At 45.5% G+C, this 9820-nt stretch overlaps 1 protein-coding gene across 1 annotated transcript; it reads right to left on the bottom strand.

The window, feature by feature from the left end:
* Window positions 1-2356: 2356 nt before the first annotated feature.
* Window positions 2357-7647, bottom strand: MYCL (MYCL proto-oncogene, bHLH transcription factor). The gene is made up of 3 exons (XM_069972543.1): window positions 7621-7647; window positions 6601-7067; window positions 2357-5242 (listed from the first exon to the last, which is right to left on the bottom strand). The coding sequence occupies exons 2-3, from the start codon at window positions 7061-7063 to the stop codon at window positions 4677-4679; spliced, it is 1029 nt and encodes a 342-aa protein (XP_069828644.1). The 5' UTR covers window positions 7064-7067; window positions 7621-7647; the 3' UTR covers window positions 2357-4676.
* Between the last annotated feature and the right edge of the window lie 2173 nt (window positions 7648-9820).

The raw sequence follows: 9820 nt of genomic DNA, 5'->3' as shown, positions 1-9820 counted from the left end.
ATTGGTTGCTAGGGGCAACTAATGGCCCTATTCCACGGGTCGTCATAGAGGAGCAAACGAGCGCTATCAGCGCTCATTTGCTCCTCGTTCCCCGCTCGCTGCCGCCGCTATTCAATGCAGCAGCAAGTGGGTGCGGGAGGAAGCGGCGGGGAGCTGCCCGGGTGATCGCTGATCATCCGGGCAGCCCATAGGATATAGCAGCGTCTTCTGCCGACGCTCCTATTCAACGGAGCGACGGCAGAAGATCTCTGCTATATCAGTCGCTTGTTTTTCAACATGTTGAAAAACAAGCGACTGCAACGATCAGCCGACATGAACGATATCGGCTGATCGTTGCACTTTATTCCACAGGACGATTATCGTCCGTAGCGGCCAATATCGGCCGAATACGACCGATAATCGTTCTGTGGAATAGGGCCTTAAGACAATTCTACTTTACACCAGTTTGATAAATCTCCTCCTTAGGGTCCATTTACACAGAAAGATTTGAAGCCAAAGCCAGAAAAATACTATAAACAGAGATGAGGTCATAAAGGAAAACATGAGATTTTTCTCTTTTTTAAATGCATGCCTGGCTTTGGCTTCAAATCTTTCGCAGATAATCTTTCAGTGTACATGGACCCATGCTTACCTTCCATGCACCCCACACAAGGTCAGCGCATATCAGTCAGAGGCTCCGCCCTGTCACACTTTCTAAACCATGTGATGTATGGCATAGAAGGGTCATAAAAAGTCACAAGACATACAAAACAGAAAACTGGTGTACATAATTATTCGAATATATAATAAAGTGGGGGTTTTTGACTAGATAAATTGCTTAGAAGCAAAAAACCCACATGACAAACTGTATGATGGAAACCCTGTCCCCACCCACTTTCTCGATACTGACAGGCACCTTGTCTCGCATTTTTTCTCAGCTCCTTGAGGCTGAAAACTGGCACTGCTGTTTGAGCCAAGGCCACGAGTCATTAAACATAGCATTAAGTCAACTGTCTGATACCCCGTCGAAGCTGCAGTGAGCACCCCAGGTTGTTTACGTTTGCCCAACACGTGACCACTGCAGCCAATCAATTGTCTCATAGTCACATGTTGTAATACTGGCATCATGGTTCCAGTCAGAGTAGTGATGCCAGTTCTGTGTGACCGCTCACATCACATCTTTGGCATTGGATCTTCAGATTGGTGGATAAATGTTATTTTATCACACTTGGGACACATTTTAGTTTTCCAAGAAGAGGACATGTTCCCTTGAAGGGATTCTTCAAGGGAACATGTCACCAAGACAATGCTGCCTACTCTACCACCATCAGGTTATAGAGCAGTAAGAGCTGAGCAGATTGATATATAACTTTGTGGGAAAGATTCAGTGTAACTTGTTACATGTTGATTGGTGAGATGGATTCCCCGCTTAGCCAGTCAGTGACTGGGAAGGGATACTGCAGCAGTCACTGATTGGTTTAGCAGGCTAAATCCCATCCTTCAGTGATGTGGCAGCCGGTTTATGACATACCTCACTGCCATATCCCCCGCTCCTTTAAGTAGTCCAGTGGGCGGTGTCACTCAATAGACAGGACTCTTTGGCATGGAAACAGATTTCAATCAATAAATTACAAGTAAGGGTACAAACACACACACACACCGTATACGCAGCGTATTTACTGCTGCGATATGCAACAAATACGCAGCAGATTAGATCTAAATAACTGAACACAGCATCAAATCTGCACCATCAAATCTGCTGCAGATCTGCTGCGTATACGGTGTGTGTTTGTACCCTTATACTGATTTTCCCATAAAGATATAAATGTGCTCAGCTCCTACTGCTATATAAACATGATGCTGATAGCTAAGGACACCTTTACACAGATTTAACAGATTTTTGAAGCCAAAGCCAGGAATGGATTTGAAAAGGACAAATCTCAGGCTTTCCTTTATGACCTGTTCCCTGTTTTTAGTCTGTTCCTGGCTTTGGCTTCAAAATCTGTCAGATAAATCTGTGTATACTCACCATTAGGTAGCATTTTCTTAGTGACAGGTTCCCTTTAAGTTTAGCTTCTCACAGCTTACCTCCAGACAAAACATTGCATTGAACTCGACCTGTATTACCGATGAGGCACTGGGATAATTTATTAACTAAACTACAGGTGCCAAGCCCAGGCAGAACGTGTTCATTAAGCAAATCTATATAACATCTTAACACAAGCCTGCAGATGGTTTCATCGTGAGATCAGGGTGCGGCACAGGAGCAGATTACTATGTACTTTCCTCACTCCCTGCCTTTCAGTGACTTTACAAGCCGCTGAGTCAAAACAATGCGATCCATCACAACCCAAAGTCAGCCGACACAAATAGCGTTTGAAAATGTTGCTTTATTCAGGTTTTGTGCTCTGCATCGTTCACAAAGGACATGAAGAAACCTTACAGGGTCATTCAGGTTCAGACAACATACAGCAGCTTGTGATTTTATTCCTATACCAGGCATGTGTGCCTTGTGTCAGAGGGGATTCCAGTATCTCTCGCTGCACAGTGCATTGACTGGTTGGAACAGCTGCCCAAGGTTGGGTTTCCACATTTGCGTTTTTTTGGATGAGTTTCTTTGTTTACATAGTAAGAATATAAGACTGTCTGGGCTGTAACGTGATCAGTATTACCAGGAGCATCGCAGCATCCACTGCCATTCTAGATCAATATAAAAAACAGTTAGAGATGAGAGAACCTGGCCTAGGTTCGGGTTTGTACGAACCTGAACCATTGGCATTTGAATCCAGCTGTCTTTAGACTACAGCCTAGGTCATAGGCTGTATTCCTGTTTTTCAGGAAGGACTCGTGCCATCTCCACTTTTCACAGAACAGGAAGACAGTGGGATTCAAATGCCAAAGGTTCACGTTCGTATGAACCCGAACCTCGTCCAGGTTTGCTCATCTCTAGAGTGAAGCCCGCTCCTTCATCACTTGAATACTGGTGGCTGAAAATGGATGCAGCCCTCAGGAGTCTCGGAAAACAAGGGTACAGACAATAGCTCATAGGCCGTATCCATGTTTTCCAGGACTCTCTCGGTCTGCATCCAAAGACCGGTATTCAAATTCTGAACAATCGGACTTGAACAGGCACGAGTTGCGATCCATTCTCAAACACAAATGTGGAAAAAGCCAAAAAGTACATGCATGTAAGTATATAGGGCCGGCCACAGAACTAATTTGTCTATTCAAGACTGGCTATAAGCATACCATCCACAACCAGAAGCCACAGATTGCTTATTACAGGCCAGGTTTACAACACTGCCGTTTACACTATTGTTTAAAAAATGAAAAGAGATGCCAAAAGAGGAATCTCCTTGAAGGACAATTTCTTGGAGCTTAGGGTATGTGTACACTACGGAATCCAGGCAGATGACCCGACACTTGCGTATATCTCTGCCCGTGCCATAGACTACATTCTATGGTCAGGTGGATTCCACAGTAAGAATGAACAGGTTCATTCTTTGGGCGGACGGTGGAATCCATCTGACCATAGAATGGAGTCTATGGCACTGGCGAAGATGGAAGTGGGCACGAGCGGCAGAATCTGCAGATTCTATTGTGTGCACATACACTTACTAAAGATGGGCAACTTCGAGTCTGATGATCTGGCATTTAAATAACAGTGGCTGAAGTTGGATGCAGCCCTAAGGAGGCTGGGGGCTTCATCCAACGGTATTCAAATGCCGAACAATTGTACTCTAGCATGCTCTGGTAGCACTTTATGGGTCAGTCCAACACTACTGGTGGCCAACATGTGCCACACTAGCCCTGTGCAGCAGGAGAAACGGAAAGGATAAATCAAACAATTCCATATAAACAGCATAACGTTAAATCGTCCTCGGTGGCCCAAGTTTTATTTTATAAATCTGTTACTCAAAAGATGTACAAAAATACAGTATAAATCTCATCCAGTACAAAATCCAGCAGGCAGCAGCAGTTCAAAGAAAGGTACAAAACAAAGTCACAAAACATAGACAAACAAGTGTAAAGTGACAAGAGTGAGGTATAGAGTGGTTCACACCAGACAGTCCCAAATTTCCCTCCACAACAATATGGCAGTCCTCAAGGTCTACTAATCCATTTTCCCTGCAGAAAGATCAGTCGCGGTAACGGCCACAACTGGTACTACATCCCAATTTTTGCTAAAGAACACCAAACACATGGTAGACTGTAGCAGAAATTAAACTCCCCAGAAGGGTAATGTGAACTGCAAGCCAGCAGGAAAATATATACGTAGACCATATGCAAAATCTGGCAATATTAAGAGCTTAAAGTGCATAACGGAACAAATCCAAAAAAAGGTGATTTCATGGACTTTACAGGATCGAGTTCTAATCACCACCTGAGAGGTGACCTCTAATACATGAATGGAGGGCTAGCCTGCAGAAAAGTTACAGCTCTACCCTTGAGGTCTCTTAAAGAGGAATCAAAATAGTCTATGTGGAAAGTCCAGATGTTTTTGTATGGGAAGAGGAAACAAGTCATATGTAGAACCTGAGGAACCATATCGATTCACCTGATATGACCAGCCCTTTCTCCAGCAGCGCTCCGAAGAGCACCGACCCAGAAGTGAAAGCCTTAGTTTTGTGCAATCCCAAGACGCAACTTCATAAATGTGCAAATGTGCCGGGCAGACCTCCTGCCATGTGTCCCTCTTAACAGCTCTTCAACTGAGAGATCCTCCTCAAGAGCTGCTGGCGGCGAGTACGAAGTTTTAGTTTCTCCGCTGAAAGGTGGCGTTCGGTGCTGACCAAACCCTGCAAATACTCTGTGGCTTTACTGAGAACTACCACTTTGGGGGTTTTAGACGCATGGGCTAAACCAGGCACCTCTTCTCTAAGTGCCAGGAAACGAGAACGCAAATCGTTCCTCCTTTTGCGTTCCATGTAGTTGTGATTCTTCCTTTTGGCCAGGTCCTCACTGTCCGAGCCCCCTGATGGTGTAGGGGAGCTGGGGGCAATAGGGCTGCAGGGCTGTACAGAAGGACAGCTGACTTCGCCAGGCTCTTCTGCAGTGGGAGATGGACAGTCTGGTGAAGAGGTAGTAGTACTGGGCTCAGGGGGCAGGCGGGCAGCATAGTTATGTTGCTGCTGGTGGATGGATATGTGGAAGAGTTTGGTTGCGGTGTCCAGTGGGTCAGCTCTCACCGTTATGGTCACTGGCTGACGGCCATGGTAAGACTTCCTTTTTCCCACGGTCACCACATCTATTTCATCCTCTTCTGTTAAAGGGGAAAAAAAAAACCAAAACAAATTTTTTTTTTAGTTTTCTCCATATCGAATTGTACAGTATCAAACTAAAAAAAAGCAAAAACTTCAGTTTCAACCTATATTACACAAGATCAGAGGCAGCATAAGGCACTACGAATGTAAAAGGATAATTCACAACTGAACAAAAGGTCGGACAGCCCAGCAGTGAACAAATGAATGGGAGTGTTAAGTCTGGCAGCCTGGGCAGGAGGCTGCTCTGATGGGCGAGGCATGGGGGAAGGGAGTCTGCACACTCAATACAATAGAGACACCACAAAGGATGGGAGTTCTGTGAATAGGCTCAATTCCCCATTAATAAATCCCAGTCACATGGCTGGGAACTCCAATTGGTGCAATGCCCTCAATTCAAAACGCTGCTCTCCTATTGGTTGGAGATAGTGTCTGAACCCCTGCCGGCTGCAAGCTGTTGCTTTTGTCTGGCCATGTGGCTGCCTTGTTTAGCTGAAAGCGCTTGCACATTGTGTAACTTTGGGTGGAGGGAAGCATCAATGCCCCTGGATGAAACATTACCCCCGCTTGCTGGAATATAACCTGTGCTCGGCCACATATCAGTCAGTAGGTTTACCAGGAGGGGATAGGGAATGGCACCTGTTCCCCTGCTACATAGAGTTTGCATGAACTTTGGAGCACTCTAGCCTGAAGTCCCACCATACTCCGAATAATTAAAATTTAATATATGTATATATATATATATATATATATATATATATATATATATATATATATATATATATATATATATATATATAATCTCTATCCTACCAAGCCCAAGGTAACATGTGAAGCTGCCTGGCCTGTTGTGCACCTGCTGCGGGCACTAGGTGTGGAGAGAATACCTGTACCAGCTTGTCAGGGACCCACCCCAGTCCTGCTTTATTGCAGGTGCAATACCAAACCATGTAAATGGCTTCAAACGCAGAAGTAAAATCTAAGAAACTGGAGTTTGGAGCATGTGAAAAGAATAGTATATATTGCCTGTATTAAGAGCTACCACATCAGAACCAGACTGACCCTTTAAGTCAATGGAGGGTCCGTCCCATGACAGGTCCTGCACTACTATCATGGTTAACTGACTGGAGTCTTAGCCCAAAGAAACTAACCCAGGGGTAGGGAACCTTGGCTCTCCAGCTGTTTCAAAACTACAACTCCCATCATGCCTGGACAGCCTAAGGCTGTCCAGGCATGATGGGAGTTGTAGTTTTGCAACAGCTGGAGAGGCAGGGTTCCCTATAACCAGACACTGACCCCCCTCAGAGCCAGATATGATCTAATGGCAATATCCATTCTCCGCTGTCCCATGCTTCCTTACCAGAGTCACTTGTGCTTTCAGATCCCGAGGAGTGGGCTATCTTTTCCGGAATGGGCACTGGTACAACAGCAGTCTGCTCGACCGGACTGACGGGCGGCTCCGGGACCTCAGATTCGGGAGCGGGTTTAGTAGTACTTGTTGGCCGCGATGGGGCACACGACAACCGCTCATTGATGACTTTTTCCAGATGTTCCCGTGTGGAAAAGCCGCTCCACATACAGTCCCTGAGCAGGACAACAGAACTAAGTCCAGACAGCTTCACCGGTGACTCCCATCCCAAATCCACAATCTCTGACCCCCACTCGGTGCCGCTTTCTCCTAGGCATCCTGCGGTAGGCTGCGGGCAGCCTGGTACAAGCTCAAACTTTTTCCATATATCCTCGCTGGGAGCAATGTGGCGGTAGAAGTCCTCCTTAAAGTCCACATCGTAGAAGTAGTGTGTATTGTAACACCCAAAATCCATTGTCCTACGAGGAGGGACAGGAATAAAATTAGTCTAATAAACCATTACAGTGATATAAGGAAAAGAGGGGGGGGGGGGGAACAGCACAATAACATCAGCCAGAAGACATAGGAAGGGATGACCTCAGCTGAACTATGGGAAAGGACCCACCGCAACAATACAACAAGGGTCTCTTACACAATACATACAAGGCTGACAGGTGATCATCCCCATTCAGCATCAACACTAAATCATGGGGGGAGAAAGCAGCCCAATTAAAGGGGATCTCCATGAACAAGGTGAAGCTGGGACAATGAGGAGGTAAAGAGTGATGCTGGGGAGAGCTGGATGAGGAGTGCTGCATCACTGGAGGCGGGGCTACAAACTGGACTTTAAAAATGACAAGTGACAGCAAAAAGTTTGGACCCTTATAAAGTGGGAGAAAGAGATAGACAGGTGAAGAGGCAAAAAACACTCAACGCCCATTTATATATAGACAGAGTATACAGGCACTCAGCAAAAGGCAATGCACACGGCTCCATGCACGCACACCGGCAGCCACACGTGCTGCCCCTTACCCCGGTGTCCCCAGACGCTCTCCCGGACACGCTGAATGTGAGCGAGTTCATTGTTCCCACAGCTCATTATATCAGCTCCGCTGGCCCCGCCCCTATGGGCGCGGCTCCGCAGTCGGGGGAGGAGGGGGCGGCGGGACCTGCAGCCTGACTGGTGGGGAGGCTGAAAACAAAGCGGCACATGTGCTAGGGGGGGAGGAGGCGCGGCTGCTGCAGCGGCTCTTACCCGCTCCGGCTTTGTCTCTATAATGTGATTGTTTACGGTGAAGGCGGAGAAGCCGCAGCGTCCTCAGTGTCTGCATGTCTGTCTGTGCGGCATTGTAGGCTGCATTCACACCTACACATTGGATTGTTTACTTATAGCTGCCGTATCAAATCCTGTATGTATGAATGGAACCCCAAGGCTGTGTATCCACACTTGCTTCATAACTGCAGAGAAAACGCATTGGGAAGAAACGATGCATTTTTATTTGTAAGCACATGCGTTTCTTAGAATGATCTTGATAGCCAGCAGCTGGTGGAACAATGTGATGCTGCTAATCCTGATCACACCCCAGCCCAGACAGGCAGCTCAGCTTCTTACTATGTAAACAAAGAAACCCAGCAAAAAACGCACATGTGAGGACACAGCCTTAAATGGCAGCTCAATTGTTTTTTTTAACCATATTTTATTGATTTTCCAAATTTTTATTACAACATGGTGGAGAATTGAGTTATAGACAGACTGCAACAATAACAGCGTGCATGGTCTGTAAATACGGATGACGGGATGCGGGAAGGAATAAGGAGCGCAAAGATTTAACCAGTTTCAGAATTCCATTCCGCACCGTATCGTCCGTATTTACGGAACAGTGTGAATGCCTCCTTATTAGACTTGTCTCCTGTTCTAAGGACACAGCTATAACAGCTCCAGGGAGTACACAGGCTTGTGGCTGATGATCGCTTCACTGCTGCAGCCCGTTTATGGTTTAGTCCATTTAAAGGCGGCATTCACACTATGTTTTTGCCGTCCGTTTAACGGTTACTTTTAACATACACAAAAACATGGTCAACCACATTTTTGTGTACGCTGAGAAATTTTTTTTTTATCCAGCCAGTTAGGTTAGCGGTGGAGATTTAGACTAGGTTTGGATGCTGTAAAACAACGGCCGATCCGTGTGAACGGCCGCTGTTTAACGCTACCTACGGCCAGAATTATTGAGACACTTAAAAAAAAAAAAAACAACATCAATGTTTTGATCCTGTTTTTTTGTAGTGGAAGTCAATAGAAAAACAGATGCACACAAATGCATCTGTTTTTTCATCATTTTTTTTCATTAAACTGATACGTTAAACGAACTGCAAAAACCCAATGTGAACCAAGCCTCACTGTTATCTGAACGTTCGTTCAGCAGTTCTCTCTCTCCATACATGTATTTTCGGCAAGGCCAAGTTATTATATACTCCCTATAAGAAGGGGAGGGGGAAGCCGCTGTCAGACAGCTTTGGCATCAGTTTATTCCTCTTAGATCAATAGGGTCGGGGTAGGGATGAGGGAATTTACAGTACTAGCAAAGCAAAGTAATTTACCAGGCCCGGTAGTTAATTTGAACTCCTCCCAGGACTGCATCCAGCTTTCCCAGGCACCCGCAGTTCACTCTGTTATGTTATCTCTGCAATCCACTCATCAGCCAGCTTCCATTTAACTGACTGCCACCCCGTGTCGCTCCTCCCCGGGTTCTGGGAAAAGCTGAATCCAGTCTGGGAAAACTGGGAGAAGTTTCCTAGTGTTACAAAAATTGGGGTCCTTGGGAAATGTGGTTTTTATACAAAACACCTAGGGGGAGATTTATCAAACCTAGCAACCAATCAGATTCCACCTTTCATTTTCCAAAGAGTCTGTGAGGAATGTAAAGTGGGATCTGATTGGTTGCTAGGGGCAACTGTGCCAGTTTCACTTTACACCATGTTTGATAAATCTCCCCCCTAATTTATAAAAAAAATATATGTACCGCAAATCGGTGCAGCATCTACAGCATCTCTGCAGGAAAAACCACCACAATTATTTCATCTTTTTATTTTCCATTGAAGTCAGTGGGGGAAATCCACAGTGGACATAAATTCCACATGGTGCAAATTTAAATTCTTTAAAGGGGTACTCCGGTGAAAAAAAAATCTTTCAAATCAACTGGTGCTATAAAGTTATACAGATTTGTAAATTACT

The sequence above is a fragment of the Dendropsophus ebraccatus genome, chromosome 5 (genome assembly GCF_027789765.1).
Source record: "Dendropsophus ebraccatus isolate aDenEbr1 chromosome 5, aDenEbr1.pat, whole genome shotgun sequence".
Taxonomy (NCBI): domain Eukaryota; kingdom Metazoa; phylum Chordata; class Amphibia; order Anura; family Hylidae; genus Dendropsophus; species Dendropsophus ebraccatus.
The sequence above is the reverse complement of the archived record's forward strand: the minus strand, read 5'-3'. Positions and strand labels throughout refer to the sequence as shown.